This window comes from Panicum virgatum, chromosome 3N (genome assembly GCF_016808335.1).
Source record: "Panicum virgatum strain AP13 chromosome 3N, P.virgatum_v5, whole genome shotgun sequence".
NCBI classification, from domain to species: Eukaryota; Viridiplantae; Streptophyta; class Magnoliopsida; order Poales; family Poaceae; genus Panicum; species Panicum virgatum.
In genome coordinates, this window is record NC_053147.1 from 16,069,495 (window position 1) to 16,086,604 (window position 17,110).

A 17,110-nucleotide genomic window follows, 5' to 3' on the forward strand; every position below is an offset into this window, starting at 1 on the left:
TTGTGCCTTCCGGCACGTTGTTGGCGTCGCTTGATTCGGTCATCGAATTCGTTGGTGAACTCGCCGAATCCCCTACCTGGCGCGCCAGCTGTTGGTGTTTACCGCCAAGCCTGCTCAGGGATACCCTTAGCAGTAGGGTTTGTAGGTAGGGATCGACTGCTCTAGAACTCGATGGTACAAGGAACACAAAGATTTAGACAGGTTCGGGCCGCGAGTTTGCGTAATACCCTACGTCCTGTGTGGTTTGTATTGCCTTAGGTATTGATGATTGTTCGGAGGGGGTCCCTACCCGCCCTTATATATCCGGGGGGACAAGGTTACATGGAAAGTCCTAGCCGAGTACAGTTGGAATCCTACTACAACACAACCGGGTAGTTTCCTTTGTACTGCACCTAGTCCTACGCCTATTCGAGTAGTTACAAAAGAGGTAAGATACATCCATAAACTATCACTTGCTCTAGAATATTCTATGCCTATGAGCAGTCCCACTGCCCCGGGTCTGACAGGATCTGCCAGTCCCTGATACGAACTTTATTTGATATTTTTGATAGATCGGTGAATACATCTACAATAGCTAGCAGCGAATTGATTTGAGCTTAGCCACCAACCACCACCTGGCAGCGGTTGTTTCCTGTTGGAGACTGAAACTGCCACATCCCAAGCCAATGGAGGACGCGCAGTGGCGGAGCCAGAGTTTTTATCGAGGGGGTGGCTTATTTTCTTCTTCTTCCTTCTCTCTTATCTTTTTCCATTCTTCTTCCTCTATTCTCCTTCTTCCTTCTCTTCACTATCCCAAAATTCCTTTGGGGGGGCGCTTGTGGGGGCTCCAATGGATAACACGGGGGTAGGGGGCTCGAGCCCCCCTGCCCCCACGCTGGCTCCGCCCCTGAGGACGCGCCCTGGTGTATCAGCCACGCTGCAAATCTCGTTGGAAGGGCTGGGCAGTGGTGGCCATCGCAGCTCAAATCGATCTCTCACTCCCACTCTCAGACCCGCACGGCATCACGCACCAAGCTCTTGATGTCACTGGCTGGCACGATCATCAGTTACTCCATTTGTTTTGGGAGAGATAACGATAGGAGAAAATAGATCTGAGTGGGAGAAGACGTAGCGCACAGTCACCCAGAGAAGAACCTAGCGGTGGTGAGGTGGGCCGCACCACTCGGCAGCCCAGGTCCAGAACGAAAACTGTTGCAGTTACAAAAGCCGTCCGGTTCAACTAGAACTGCCCGGTTCGCCAGTTTCATAAAAAACCGATTGGTTCGTTCGGTTTTACCGGTCTGATTGCAGGGATGGTCTTTTAAGCGAACCAAACTGTTGGAGATTCTGATTTGGTCTTTTAACGGTTGAACCGTCGGTCCGGTCCAGTCCTAATAACTAGAATAAACAAAATTGCCACGTAGGGCCACCGACGTGTTGCTAGTCAGCAAAACCGGCCTCCAGCTCCCCACATCAGCGTATCTGGTTTCGCTTATGGTGAAAGGTGTGTTTTAACCAAAACTATGAAAGTAAGAAGAGGATGGATGAAACCTCCAGAGGGTAAACTCAAGGTAAATGTTGATGCTAGTTTTGCTGCTGGAATGGGAAGCACGGGTGTGGTCATCAGAGATTCAGGAGGTGGTTTCATCGCTGCTTCAGTGAGTTTTTTTGCCGTCACTGCTGGATGCTACAATGGCAGAAGCTTATGCTTTGAAGGAAGGTTTGTGCTTGGTGAACCAAATTGGCTATAGTAACTTCGTGCTGCAGTCAGACTGCCAAGAAGTAATTGATATTATGAATGAGGAAGGCTTCACGGCATCAGCAGCAGCACCAATTTTTGAGATATGCTATGATTTGTGGAAAGATCTCCCGAAGGCCACGATGGAGCACTGTGATAGGGAAGCGAATCAAGTTGCTCATGAGCTAGCTCGGCAAGCTTTACAGACTAAATCTTCTTGTACTTGGGTTGATTCACAGCCCATGTTTATTACTGCATTCTTGGCAAATGATGTAACTATTTTATCTGATGAATAAAGTTTACCGGAATGGCTTTATAAAAAAAACTGGTTTAGCAAAAATAGGGGGTTAATTAAACCTTTTTGGTACTTTAGAGGTTAATTGGACTTAGCCTATACTTAAGAGGTAGTAAATTGGACTTTTTTTTCTTCTTGTTTTTCCTTCTTGTGCCTCTTAGCATGTTTGACGGAGTTTGAATTTGACGTGTCCAATTTTGTTCAGGAAGTTCGAATCAAGTACAGTTGTAGACAAATCCTCCCATGCTGCAATTCAAGGGGTTGAACTGGACTCAGAACAAGGTAGGTACATTTTCACTCAGTCAAGCGCTCTTCTTTGCAGCATTCTGAAAGAAAACAACACAAAAGGGCATGGCAAACTATAATGTGCTTATGCGAGTCTAGAAACACCTCTTAGGAAGTTGATTTTGGATGAGTTTATAAACAGGATGAATTCAATAACAAGACACTCCCATGGATTACTTTGATGAAGAAAAGCAATGGTAAAATTATCAAGAACTCATTGTAATATGTTAGTGTTGCGGTAGATACACAAATCTATGGCCTGTTTGTTTCAGCCTCTGGCTGATTTTGAAAGCTCGATTTTGGAAAATCCGAAAGGCAAATGACTCTCATAATCGAGTCTTTAAAATCAGCCAGATGCTGAAATAAATGGATCCTATGTTGTATGCCATTGGAAGCGAGTACAGGAGGACAACGGATCCTATGTTGTATGAGCCATTGGAAGATTACAAGAGGACAACGGATCCTATGTTGTATGAGCCATTGGAAGTGAGTGAAGGAGGATTGTATTTTAAGGTGACGGAGGATCTGTAGTCGCGGAGCACCCCAGCCGAAAACAGTGACGTACAAACTGTTTCAGACTTTCAGCCACTACATCACACATGACAATTCGCAATAGTATAGAAGGGCCATCAAGTAATGATACAAAACCCCGGCAAAAAACTACATCAGAAGACGATAGGCGATCAACCCCTTTTATCAGACATAACTCCGGTTGCACACAACAGGGGTTGCCAAACCCGAACTAACACATGAGCAAAATGTATAAAGTTATCATATTCTGGGCAAGCAAGACATGCTAAAGCCCAAGCATGACGAGATAGTCATACAGAACTGAGGAAAAAGATTAAATCATGCTAATGTCCTAGCATTTTTTCTGAGCAATTCAATCCCCCATATTCAAGAGAAAGCAATTCAACTCCCGTAAGTACTATGAGGGCTTGCAATAATACATATTTACGTGTCCAATAAGCATAATATTGGTTAGAAGTTTTATTACATCTGATATAAAGCCAGTGTTCGATGCACTTAAAATTCCACATTCCACATAACAAAACGACCATGCTGAATTCAGTCAGTTCAAGCCTCATCCAAGGGCTACGTTCCAAATCGTTTTTTAGTAATCATGGTATGAGAACATAAACTAGCAGTGCTATAGCATTGCTGCATCTGAACGCATGGTGTCTTACAATCTTATCTGGCTACCAGAAGACAAGTAATTCAACCACTGCTCTGAAGATTCAACCAAACTATGATAACACATATTTACCTGAAATAACAGAAGACAATCCTACCAACATGTTCAGATTAGATTGCATACTAGAGACAGGATGGAGCTGAAATCGAACTGATGCATTTTCAGTGCTTCATTAATCATCAATCGGCCAGAAAAAAGAGCACCAAACTACAGAAGGTTGGTTACTCAAAAAAGATGATTGAGTTTAGCAGTCATTGAATTTTAAGATACCTAGTGACCATTTGTATACAAGTAAACTTCTTACTCATCAATCACACATGAAAAAGTGAGAATGTTCACAACATAAAACATAGTAAACCACTTAAATTTTCACCGAACACAACATGGCCTAACAAACAATACAAGTATAGGCGTATAGCATTTGCAACTAAACCAAAGCTGCAACCTCTCGATTTAAAGCAAGGACTACATAATCATAACGCCCTACAGTGGTATGCTCATCAAATAGATCCAATCATCTTATGGCTTATGCATCATAAAAATGTCAAGTTGTTGACTAACCAACAACAATGCATCCACCCATCAAGAAAAACCTGTAACATTTCAGTTACATATTCTCACTGATCACTATGACCAAAAGTTTCATTCATAGCTGTGAGCTGAATAAGCAACTTTGACGAGCAAACTGTTAGCAGTAGCTCACCACCTGACCTCACTGCCGTGGCCTCAACTTTGACGAGCAAACTGTTAGCAGTAGCTCACCACCTGACCTCACTGCCGTGGCCTCCTTCGGAGTATGTACACATCGGATTCCTCATAGGCGTAGTCCGGATCCAGGTGCTCCCGTGCCACCTTCTCGATCACCGGGAAAGCAGCCGGCACGGAGTCCCAGAACGCCTGGTGCGCCTCTGGCGACCGGATTTGGTAGCCGAGCAACACCACACCGCGCTCGGCGTCGGCGAGCGCGTCCATGGCCGCTATGAGGTGCGGCACGGACTCCTGCACGTAGACCACGTCGGCGGCGACGACGAGGTCGAAGCGGCGCGGGGTGGCGTGCGTGGCGAGATGGGCGGGGCAATTCCAGTGGAGTTGGGCGAGGCGAGGCGCGCGGGGGAGGTGGCCGCGGTTGCGCCGCAGGTTGCGGCGGAGCGCGGGGAGGACGGCGGCGATGTCAGTGAGGACGAGATCGGTGAGGCCGAGGCGGGAGAGGCCGAGTCCTGCCGGGCCGCATCCGGAGCCGAGCTCCACGGCCCGGGTGCCGGGGAAGCGGAGCACGTCGGCGAAGGGGAGGGCCGGGTCGCGCAGGCAGCGCTCGACGAACTTGACGAGGACCAGGGACGAGGGCCACACAGAGGTGCCCACCTCGAAGGAGTCGTTGTCCTGCTCGAAAGTCAGCACCGCGCCCCCCACCGGAAGCTCCACCACCGGAGACGCAGTGAACCGCATCTCCTCTCCACCGCCGCCGGCCCGTCAACCCACTGCAGCGCTCTCCAGCGAAGCGGTAGGATTTTTGGACGGCGCGACTCCGTGCGCGGCCGAAGCGGTGGGTGGACCGGTGGAGCTGTGGAGGCGGCAGTGGAGAGAATCTTAGCCAAACGCAAAAAAATTTTGCGACCGAATATTGTCAATTTGAACTACTAAATGAAGTCTATTTATAAATTTTTTTCACAGATGAATTGTAAATCGCGAGACAAATCTAATGATGCTAATTAATTCATGATTAATTAATAATTAGCGGATGGTTACTGTAGCATCACTGTTGCAATCATGGATTAAGGAGGCTCATTAGATTCGTCTCGCGATTTACAGCCCATCTATGCAAAAAGTTTTGTAAATAAACTTCATTTAATACTTCAAATTAGCAAGATTCCTTCGCAAAATTTTGCGTTTTTGCGTTTACAGGGTGGGAACTAAACAGAGCCTTACATACGAGGCCCTTGTTGAATTTAAAATTGAATATGAACCCCTGAAATTTCATAAAGCAAAGCACGTCAGGAACGCAACTGTAATAAAACAATCTCCAAAGGTAGAACGGCTAGAGCAACTCCAACAAATTGATTTTCCTCTTTTTACTTTTTACTTTTTAGCTATAAAAGAGATTTAGCTCCAACAAATTGATTTTCCCTTTTTTTCTCCTATTCTTTTTATTTCCCTCCCTCTCCCCTTTTTAAAGAGGAATTTTTTTCCTTTCTTCTTTTCTATCCATTCTTTACTAGCCACAAAATTCATATGCATGAGAAAATTTTGGCCACTTATAAATTAACGAGTGCCTTGCGCGCGCCTTGGCGCGCGTAATTTATTTACTTGTTTCCGTTTGGCAATATAAGTTTATATAGATGTTTGTAGTAGATGTATAGACAAATGGATATACGTAGATAGAAATAGGATATTTATTTTTAAAGCAAAGAAGGCAAAAAAATAGTAGCTGAAATCCGACGTCTCAATCTCGCCGTCGAAGGCGGCCAGGAGCGGTCCTGGGGCATCTCCTCACCATGCAATGCGCGGCTATCATGCCCGACCTAAGGCACCACATCGTGCCGGAGCGAGGCCGGATTGCCCGCCGGTGACGGCATGAACTCGCCGCACCCGTCGAGGGCGTGCCCGGCGGCCCGCCCAAACTCGCCGCGTGGCTCTCCGGCCTAGCTTCACTGCCGTCGTTGCAGTAGAGCACACACCCATTCAGAGGCCACCAAAATTCCCAGTCGAGAGTTCTAGACTCAGATATTTTGCAGTGACCGAATGGATAGCTGACTCGTAGACCATTCGTGTCTCAAGGCCTCAAAGATAACAATGGCACGGCCAATCACATGCCTTGTCAATTTAGGATCGAATAGTAGGAATCTTTTTTACTGACGTGGCCAGTCTGCCTTTGCGCCGACATTCGGGGCATTCACATATAGAAATTAGGGCCGTTATTAGATTCAAAAATTTTATCCCAAAAACATCACATCGAATATTTGAGCACATGCATAGAATACTAAATAAAATCTATTTACAAAACTTTTTACGCGGATAGTTTGTAAATCGCGAGACGAATCTAATGAGCCTACTTAATTTATGATTTGCAACAGTGATACTGTAGTAACCGTTCACTAATTATGAGTTAATCATGAATTAATTATCCTCATTAGATTCGTCTTGTGATTTACAACTCATTGGCGCAAAAGGTTTTGTAAATATATTTTATTTAGTACTCCGAAATAGCAAGATTCTCTTTCATCCGTAGTCATACAGTGGTACTACAGTAACTGTTCACTAATTATGAGTTAATCATGAATTAAGTATGCTCATTAGGTTCGTCTCGTGATTTACAACCCATCCGTGTAAAAGGTTTTGTAAATAGATTTTATTTAGTACTCCGAAATAGCAAGATTCCCTTTCATCCGTAGCCATACAATGATGCTACAGTAATCGTTCACTAATTATTAGTTAATCATGAATTAAGTATGCTCATTAGATTCGTCTCATGATTTACAACCCATCCGTGCAAAAAGTTTTGTAAATAGATTTTATTTAGTACTCCGAAATAGCAAAATTCTCTTTCATCCATAGTCATACAGTGGTACTACAGTAACTGTTCACTAATTATGAGTTAATCATGAATTAAGTATGCGCATTAGGTTCGTCTCGTGATTTACAACCCAGCCGTGTAAAAGGTTTTGTAAATAGATTTTATTTAGTACTCCGAAATAGCAAGATTCCCTTTCATCCGTAGCCATAGTAACCGTTCACTAATTATGAGTTAATCATGAAGTAAGTATGCTCATTAGATTCGTCTCGTGATTTGCAACCCATCCATACAAAAGGTTTTTGTAAATAGATTTTATTTAGTACTCCGAAATAAAAAGATTCCCTTTCATCCGTAGCCATCGGATTGCAATCGGACGGGCGAATTTTTTTTGGCCGACGTGGCCTGCCTCAGACGGCGCGGAGCGTCGGGGCTAGAAAAGAGAAAAATCAATCTGCTGTAACAGAAACATATCTCCACAGTAAGCTAAAATTGTAACAATGGATTCAACAGAGCACCGCCGAAACCTCCCGACTCGTCGGCGCATCTCGCACGGTCGCCCCTCCTCCGATATTCCCTGACCTGATGGATCCCAAGGCGGCGGCGAAGTCGAAGCGCTCGCACACGGTGCACGGCCGCCGCGCCCACCAGACTCCCGCCGCGGCGGCAGCGCACAGGCAGAAGCGCGCCGCCGCCGCCACCTCTTCTGGCCCCCGCAGTCGAAACCTCCCCTCGAACTGGGACCGCTACGACGACGAGGGCGAGGCGGAGGAACCTGCTTCTGCCGCGGAATGGACAGGCGAAGTGGCTCCGCGCAGCAAGGGCGCCGACTTCGGATTCCTGCTAGAGCAGGCGCGAGCGCAGCCCCGCGAGGCCCGGGGCCTCAGGGCGCCGTGGCTCCCCTCCCAGGATTTGCCATTTGGTGAGTGAGCGCCGCGACCTTTAATTTTCACTGCTTCTTTCATCTTGCTCCTCTATTACCTGTACATTGAGTAAGCATTTTTTATATTTTCGCTTCAAGCAGTAGTGGTGATGCTATCATCCCATAACTATGCTGAAATCCGATAGTGAGGGGAATTCTAATAATACTGATTCCGAGAAACTGAGTTCATCAAACGCCATAGGTCATCTTTGTTTTCTTCTAAGAACTTTTGAGAGCTCATATCTCTTAAACTGAATTGGTAGCTGTTGAGAATTACTCCAGCACTCAGTTAGCACATAATCTCTGCATATACATTTATTCAATAATTCCTCAAATTGATAAGTGGAGATATTTCTGATGTTGCTTTATGATTGTTGATTCGCTATTTTTAGATTTTATGCAGGCCTCCACATCTATGTTCGAAGCTAAAGGTGAAGGGATCTTGTCCTGGTGTGCTGATGATAACTTCATATTAGAGGATGATTTAGCCCCAGACTTCGAGGTACAATATATCAACTCTGGATTTTACTTTGCTGTGCAGAGTATGCTTTATCTTAAATTGTTAGCATCAAATGATGTCCTAGTAGCTAATACAGTGTTAAAAAATAGATGGTGTGGCAGTAACCACACTTTTGGCTTTGTGTGGAATTTGTGGAGGGAAGTTTTGTTTGGGTTAGCCAGACAATAGTGGCCTATTAGGGTATCAGTTAGAATATTGGATATGAAGTAACGTATACACATTTTTGGATTGATGGACCTTCTGTGGTTTCTAGGTTTACCAATCATATAGAACCTTCTGTGGTTTCACATCGAAACAATTAACTTTTACATCTTGTTCCTCTCTGTTGTTGGGTTAATATACCAAATTTTTTCATATTCATGACAAAGCTTCTTCCCCCAACCTTTCAGGTGCCTTTTCTTTCAATGGATTTGCATGCATTGGCCAACCAGCTTTCGAAGCTTAAGCTTTCACAGAGACTTTTTTTAGAAGAAGATCTACTACCAGAGGATCTGGTATTCTCTTGTTTATAGTTATCCTGTTAAGAAGCTGTTTGTTTTGACTTTGGATTCTTAGGTCATGTACAGTGCAAATACGCTAATATAGAGTCTTGAAGAGAGAATAAATGTTATGCCATTAAGTGTCCGCGAAGAGCCTTGACTTACAAGGAATATAGCTACTCTGAAGAAGCTTAGATTAGCCGGTAATTTAAGTCCTCGTTTAAGCATTCATCCATCCAGGCACAGCCCACAGTGCTTCAGCCAATTTTTGTACCAATCTGTTCATGTTACTTACCGTATTGAAATTGTATTCAAAGAGCAACCCCCCTGGTGTCCACATTGGCATGATTTTTGAGTAACTACCCACAACTTTTCTGACATATCGTTGCATTCTACAGGGCCTTAAAAGCTAGCTGTAGATTGTGGGTTGTTTAAAGCTGTAAAGTGAAGGGATGCAGTTTGTTGATTGTGGTATTCTAAAATCTGCTTTTAAAAGCGCCCACTTGTTTTAGCTTCAACTCTTAGAACCAAAATCCACAATCCAAAGCTAAAACAAACATGCCCTAAGTTTGCCAGGTTTCCAAACACACACTAAGACTAATATTGTTGTTTACTAAAGCCACAACTACCAGCTCACTTTTCTGCTGGAGCTTTATTTTTACAATGTTGTGAGCTTAGTGCATGAACTAGATCTCTTGCTACTGTTATTGTCGATACACATTGGCTTTCTGTTGTAACCAAAAGCAACACTAGTGACAAAATTACCGTACATAAGTTTCATTGGACATCAATGAGCATAGGTAAGTTTATAGCAATATATGTGAAATATGACCCTATTTGTAGGGAATTTTTTCTTTGCCTTGGTGCATTGGCACCAGGGAAGCTTAGCGTTTTTTGGTGCTCTTCCTGTCTTGAAGTGCACTTCTTGCTCTTTTGGTCACTACCACTTCTTTCTGCAACACTAGCCATTATGGGAGTTGCCTCAGTGGCTCACTCTGCTACCATTTTCGACAACTATACTAATCTTAGATTTCAAAAATTTCTGCATTTGATGATTAAACCCTCTATTCCTAGCCTGTTTTGTTCATGATATATACAATATTAGGGAGGTCAAACTAATGTTTTTGCTGTTTATTGTGTATTGTTGTGTAATTAGTTGTTTTACCTTCCCTTGTATTCCTTCTGTCAAGTTTTTTGTTGCCGGAGATTTATAGTTGTATGCCTAGTTTTGTAATTGGTAGTACCATGCTATTGTTTTTATTTGATAAACATTCTATTTTATTTGAACCTCTTTCTTATCCATTTCACTTGACCTTATATTCCTGGATTCATCTGATTATTTCTAGGCTGCTGTATCAGAAGACAATGAAATACTGATTGACTGTGGCACCTCTGTGGAAAGTGATCCCAAAGGAAGTTCGGTTGGGGATAACTTGAACTTTGAGCCAAGGAAAGACGCAAGTCATTATGAGTATGCTGGCAACACCTATTCTGATGATCAAATGAAATCAGAACATCAGTCCCAATGTTTTGAACATGAAGCTACAACATCACCCAAGATTAGTACTCATTTAGTGAATTCACACAGTGAAGACGATAAGGCATATACAAGAACCATGGATACTGATCCTAGTACAAGGCATAGCGAAAGGTTAGAGTTCGAGGTGGGTTCTGCAGAAGAAGAACTTGACATGCTCCTCAATTCGTTTAGTGGAACTCACCTTTCTAGCTCCAACTTGGATGAATTGGTTGGACATGATTCAACTTCCCAAGGTACAAAGATCAGTTGGTCAGACAAGAAAGGTACACTTAGCAAGTCTTCCAAATCACCTGCGCTTGCACCTGTGGACGATGCTCTAGATGACTTGCTTTCAGAGACTTCCCTAACTGTACAGAATGAAGGTTTTGCTACACAAAGTTCAACTTCCCAACCAACTGTTAAATCTGGCCAGAACTTTGACTTCAGATATGCTAAGAAGGTTGATGTGATAGCATCCATTGATGATTCACTGGATAATTTGCTTGAAGACACTCCATCGTGCTTAAGTGAGCCAAAGGAAACTACAACTGCACAAGGACCAAACAGCACGTCACATGACAGTGGCCCCCCTCAGTCTGCCCCCCCAAATGCATCAGATGATTTTGATTCAGGCCCCCCTCAGTCTGGCCCCCAAACAGCACGTGAACTTATTTCTTTCGGGTTTCATCTCTAGCCTACCCCAACTTGCTTGGGAAAAAAAGGCTATGTTGTTGTTGTTCGATTCTCTATAGGGGAGAAAAGGGTTGGTGCTGTGAGGAAGTGATGGCTGACTTCCGGATTCGTCTCTGCGATGCAGAAGTCTTCTATACCTTTCTTCCCTCCATTCTTGAATCTAACTGGTAAACATATTCAGGAGCTGTATTCCGAAGTTCTCGTTTCTATATGGAGGTCCACTAGAGAACTATCTTAATATTAAGTTTTAATGGGAAACGATGAGGTGGATAGGGCATGGTATAAAAGCTAAAGAAGTAAAGATCATCTGTGGCTGGCTGCTGTGAAATTTGAAGCATCGGATATGTAACACTGAACTTAGCATGTTTTTGCTATTGTACCATTGTCTGTAACCTGTCTCAGAAGCAGGCTGATGCAAACATTTCACAGAAGTATACTTAAAGCTTGCTCCGTTATTCAGTCGGTTTACTGATGTGCAATAATTTATGATAAGTACATGTATATAATCTTTAGAACCAGTGCGACTAACAGTTGGTGCTTCTTAGCTTTGTTCTCTGATTCAGATGTTTAACCTGTGTGCTGCTGCTTGCTGGTCAATGCTATTATTGAAGACGACATCAGATGGTTTACTTAGTGAACCACAAGCATCTGTAAATGAAAGAAAAAGTAGGTCTTTGTGGAAAAACGTACGACATCTGAAGGCCTTGTTGCCCTTCACCAGTTGCCATGCGAAATTGATCTTCCGGCTTCCCAACAACAAAGTAATTCGATGTAAGCTTGCTTTTGACGTCTTCATTTGGTTTGGAAAGAAAAATACAATTGTCGGTACAGAGATTCAATTAAGTTGGCTTTGTGGCGCATTTGTTTTCCACTTTGTGCAGCGTACGTAGAATCGTAGTCGCGAGCATATCATGCCACCCTGTCCACCGTATCCAAAAAAATCCTGGTATTATCATGAGGCCATAGACGATGTGGCTGTTGCATCATCCGGGGGGTTACGTGGGCTTGGCGCCTAGGCTAGAGCCAAAACTAGTTACTTTCGCGGGCCAACCACATGACATCTCGCTCGCTCATGCCCATCCCGTGACTTCATCTCCATGTGTTGGGTTGGTCTGAGGTCCACATTGCAGATAAGTTCATTGAAGAACTGACACACAATACAATTTATCTGATCGGACGGAATCTGCTACCCCGAAGTTACAGATAAAAAGGTAGGCAGTAGGCACGGTAAAAGAAAGTAGAGTAACGATGGTACCATGATGCCAGATACCTAACAAGTCAACCAAAGTCAAGCATTTTTACTCTTGTAACTTTGGAGTCTTTGTCGCCCTCCCTTGTGCCTAAGGCTCATCCGCTGTACTCTACAAGTTGCTTGCGAGCTTGTAGAATCAGGGCGGCAGCATCATGACGCGTCGCAGCCCGGGCTATAGCACAGCAAACTCTGCTCGTTTCGTCTGTTCCAATGTCTTTTACGCAAGTTGTGGCTGGCCAAACCCCATCACACGGTGTTCAATGGGTAATATGCCATGGATCCTTTCCAGGGGGGGGGGGGGGGGGGGGGGGGGGGGGGGTTGGCGGAGGACAAGAGAGCAAGCGCTGCCAGATTTTACTTCCAACCACGCCACGCTTCTTGACGGCACCCGTTGAACAGAGACCAGGTCCTCCTCCATCAGGAATTCAGGATGCGCTGGAACCCTCAGGCGGCGGAGGGTTAATTAGTTGGCCATGCACAAACAAACCTACCTGACGTCCGCTAATGCGCAGGCACGCGGAGGCATGACGTCAACAGGAGTCCCGGCACCGAGCGCGTTCCCAGCGGCGGCCCCTCCTATGATCTCACTCGCCGTTGCCGCCCAACCACTTGCTGCTTGTCAAACCCGTCGGCGTCAGCGCGCGATCTCCCCGGATCTCCGTCCCACGTCGGACCGTGGCCGTGCTCGGGCCACGTCGGCGCGGCGGACCAAGTACGCTGCCGCCGTCACCGGATTGCGTCGGCGAGGCTGCTTTTTTTTTTAAAAAAAAGGAAAAAAATGCGCCGGTGACTGTTGGCGAGATCTTGACGCCCCCGTCCGGCCACTTGTTCGCCTGCACGTCTCCTGGTTTGGTTGTGTCCATGATGTGAACTGCCAACCATATTCTGGACTTGCATCTGCGTTCGCCTGGCTTCGCTGACGCCGCAGCCACAATTGGAACACATATTTGCCGGTACCCTGTAGTAGAGATACTCATTCCTACTATAGCAAGGCAAGACTCGCATAGTCATCTATAACTACGCCATAAGAGACGGAGCAGTCGGGCCCCACGAGTCAGGCTCTTACCCCACCGGGCCAACAGCCCCGGACCCGCACCCCGCTCTGGGACGGGTCCGGTGACGCCACGTGTCTCTGAGGAGGGGAAGCTCCGCGCCAACAGCCGAGAAGATGCTCCGGACCCGTATGAGGTTGAGCAAGTGTCCTTGGGCATAGGTGTAGCATAGATTGCAAGTCAAACGAGCGACGTATTCCCTGTATAGCAGAAAAAACTACAGAGAGGAAAATCAAACTCGCTGGTATAGTAGTAATGATACTGCAACTTAACTGTTTGACGCATGCAGAATCGATCCTTGGTGTCTGGCTCAAAACGAACGCTCCGGGCCCCCTGGGAGACAGACTCAGTTGTTTTGAGTCTGTCTACCAATGAGACTGGACCTCGATCTGCATGAAGTCTCCCACCACGACGACGACGTGGAGATGACGGAGGGTGTGGCGTCATCCGCGCCACACACCTCTTGCCTTCCTGCGCCAGGGGCAACCGTGCCCGTGGAGCAGCCACCGTCGGCGGCGGCGCGCGCTGCACGTCGGCAAGAGTCAGGGCGCCCGTCAAAGGCCCCCTCACAAGCTGCGAGCGGCGGAGCGCTGGCGGCAGCTAGGGAGTTGCTTCGCAACCCTCCGGCTGCTGCAGCCTCGCCAGACGCCCTGAGGCAGTGGCGGGACGACATTGACCGTCTCCTCCATCTGGCTCAGGCCTCCCCCAGTTCCGCAAGGACTGGGCAACGACCTCCGCCAGGCAATGCGGTGGTACCCTACCACCGGCGCCATGGTGAGGGGTGCACGAACAGAAGACCTGCGGGCGGAGCTCAACCGCAGGCGCGCGGGTGAGGACGCCCGTATCTCCGTGGAAAGGGCGCAAGAACACCGCCTCAACATTGAAGGCCGCAACCTCAACGCCGACTTGGATGCAGCGGCACCCAAGCCTCCGGGAAACGCCCGGATACAGGCGGGCACCCCAGTGGCTGGGGTGGGTTGCGCTGCGCTGGCGGATCACCTCCGCGTGGTGGCATGGTTGTCCAAGTTCCACCCGCACCTACCGGAGAAGTACGACGGTACCACTAATCCGTCGGAATTCCTGCAGGTGTACATTACCGCCATCATAGCAGCTGGTGGCAACGACGCCGTCATGGCGAGCTACTTTCATGTAGCCTTGACTGGGCCAGCCCGGACTTGGCTCATGAACCTCACTCCTGGGACGATTCAGTCCTGGGAGGAGCTCTGTGCGAGGTTCACTGCGAACTTCGCCAGTGCGTACCAGCAGCATGGTGTGGAGGCTCACCTCCACGCCGTGAGGCAGAAACCCGGATAGACGCTCCGGGCATTCATCTCGCGCTTCACCAAGGTACGGGATACCATTCCTCGTATCTCTGATGCATCTATCATTACTGCTTTCCGTCAGGGGGTACGTGATAAGAAGATGCTCGAGAAACTGGCGACGCACGAGGTGGAAAGCGTTACCACGATTTTCTCCCTGGCTGACAAGTGTGCCAGGGCCGCTGAGGGCCGCGCATGGCACTCAGCCCCCCAAGACGGAGACGCCAAGGCTGGTGGCTCCGGGGCTACCGTCCAGGGCGGTGGCAAGAAAAAGAAGAACAAGAACCGGGGTCGCGGGGAGCCACATCCCGGCGTTCCAGTCGCTGCAGCAATGGCACCAGCTGCTGCGGCGGCGGCTGGGGGCTAGAATGCGCATGGCAAGCGCCCGCGCCCGCAAGGTGGCAACGGAGGTTCATGCCCAGTGCATCCCACCTCTCGCCACAGCACCGCTGACTGCCGCGAGATATAGAAACTCACAAAGCGGGTCAGTGGGCGGCGTGAGCAATCCTCCAAGGACGGCTCATCCCCTCCTCACCAGCGGTCTGGCAAGGAGAAAGCCTCCGACAGCGGGACCGCTGCCGGGGAGAAGGAGCTGGGGTACCAATCCCCCGCTCGGGAGTTGAAGGGCATTTACAGCCGCGATAACTCCGACTCTGACAACGAGGAGCGCCGCAAGAAGCTGTACGTAATGTACGGCGGAAGCTGGGAGCTCGTCTCCCGGCGGGACGTGAAGACCCTTCTCCAAGAGGTCTCGAAAGCGGCGCCGCACCACAGGTGGAGGAACACCACCATCTCTTTCGGGCCATCTGACTGCCCGGAGAACATGGCCAGGGCTGGTGTACTACCTCTAGTCACCGCCCCTGTCATAGCCAACATCAGGCACTATTACGTGCTGATTGACGGTGGGGCTGGCCTCAACGTCATCAGCTATGCAGCGTTCAAGCAGCTGCAGATCCCGGAGTCCAACCTGACTCCCTCTCGCCCATTCTCCGGAGTGGGCCCACATCCGGTGTTCCCTCTGGGGAGCATCACTCTGCCAGTCACGTTCGGGACCGAGGAGAACTTCCGCACAGAGAGCGTCCAGTTTGATGTTGCAGAGGTGAACCTCCCGTTCAATGCCATCATTGGCAGGCCGGCTCTCTACCGCTTCATGGCCATTGCCCATTATGGGTATTTGGTCCTGAAGATGCCTTCCCCTGCCGGTGTCCTCACCGTGCGGGTGACCGCACCGCCGCCGTCGCTGCAGTTGAGAAACTGCATCCTCTGGTGGCAGAGGCTGCACGTTCCGAGGAGGATCCATCCACCTCGCAAGCCAGGGCGCCTGCAAAGGTGCCTAAGGTTCAGCCGTCTGATCCGGACAATGTTCCTGTGAAGACTGTGCAGATCAGAGCGGACTCCTCCAGGACCACCCGCATCGCGGGAAACCTGGAGGAGAAATAGGAAGACGCGCTCATCACTTTTCTCCGGGCAAATGTGGACGTGTTCGCCTGGGAACCATCACAGATGCCCGGGATCCCTAGGGAAGTGATCGAGCACCATCTGAGGATCTACCCCGATGCCACGCCGGTACGCCAGAAACCTCGGAAGCAGTCCGTGGAGCGGCAGAACTTCATCCGTGAAGAAGTCCGCAAGCTGCTACACGCTGACTTCATCGAGGAGGTCCACCACCCCGAGTGGTTGGTCAACCCGGTCGTCGTCCCAAAGGCCAACGGGAAGCTTCGGTTGTGCATCGACTACACCAGCCTCAACAAGGCATGTCCTAGAGACCCCTATCCTCTTCCACGTATCGATCAGATTGTGGACTCCACCTCCGGGTGTGACCTTTTGTCTTTCCTAGATGCATACTCTGGTTTCCACCAGATTCAGATGTCTAGAGAGGATAGGAAACATACTACTTTTGTAATAGTGGATGGACTTTATTGCTATATTGTCATGCCATATGGTCTGCGGAATGCCTTACCCACGTTTGTACGAGCTATGAACAAAACCTTCTATAATCTAATTAGAGATATTGTTGAGGTGTATGTCGATGATATTGTGGTCAAGACTAAGGTAGGGTCAACACTAGTTGAGGACCTGTCCCTCGTCTTCGACCGACTGCGCGCCACGTGCACGAAGCTGAATCCTGAGAAGTGCATTTTCAGCATCTTGGCAGTGAAGCTGCTGGGTTTCCTGGTCTCACATCGAGGCATCGAGGCAAACCCAGCCAAGATCAAGGCGATCGAGGTGATGAGGCCTCCTGGCCGCATCAAGGACGTCCAGAAGCTTACTGGATCTCTGGCCGCTCTTAGCCACTTCATTTCAAGGCTGGCTGAGAGGGCCCTCCCCTTCTTCAAGCTATTGAGGAGGTTCGG

At 48.0% G+C, this 17,110-nt stretch overlaps 2 protein-coding genes across 2 annotated transcripts; one reads left to right on the forward strand and one right to left on the reverse strand.

The window, feature by feature from the left end:
• Window positions 1-3,824: 3,824 nt before the first annotated feature.
• Window positions 3,825-5,076, reverse strand: LOC120664642 (protein N-lysine methyltransferase METTL21A-like). The gene is made up of 2 exons (XM_039943923.1): window positions 4,263-5,076; window positions 3,825-4,203 (listed from the first exon to the last, which is right to left on the reverse strand). Exon 1 carries the CDS (start codon window positions 4,936-4,938, stop codon window positions 4,264-4,266), a length of 675 nt encoding a protein of 224 aa, XP_039799857.1. The 5' UTR covers window positions 4,939-5,076; the 3' UTR covers window positions 3,825-4,203; window position 4,263.
• A 2,390-nt stretch (window positions 5,077-7,466) lies between these two features.
• On the forward strand, window positions 7,467-11,672 carry LOC120664643. The gene is made up of 4 exons (XM_039943924.1): window positions 7,467-7,922; window positions 8,315-8,424; window positions 8,832-8,936; window positions 10,268-11,672. The coding sequence occupies exons 1-4, from the start codon at window positions 7,586-7,588 to the stop codon at window positions 11,132-11,134; spliced, it is 1,419 nt and encodes a 472-aa protein (XP_039799858.1). The 5' UTR covers window positions 7,467-7,585; the 3' UTR covers window positions 11,135-11,672.
• Window positions 11,673-17,110: the final 5,438 nt, after the last annotated feature.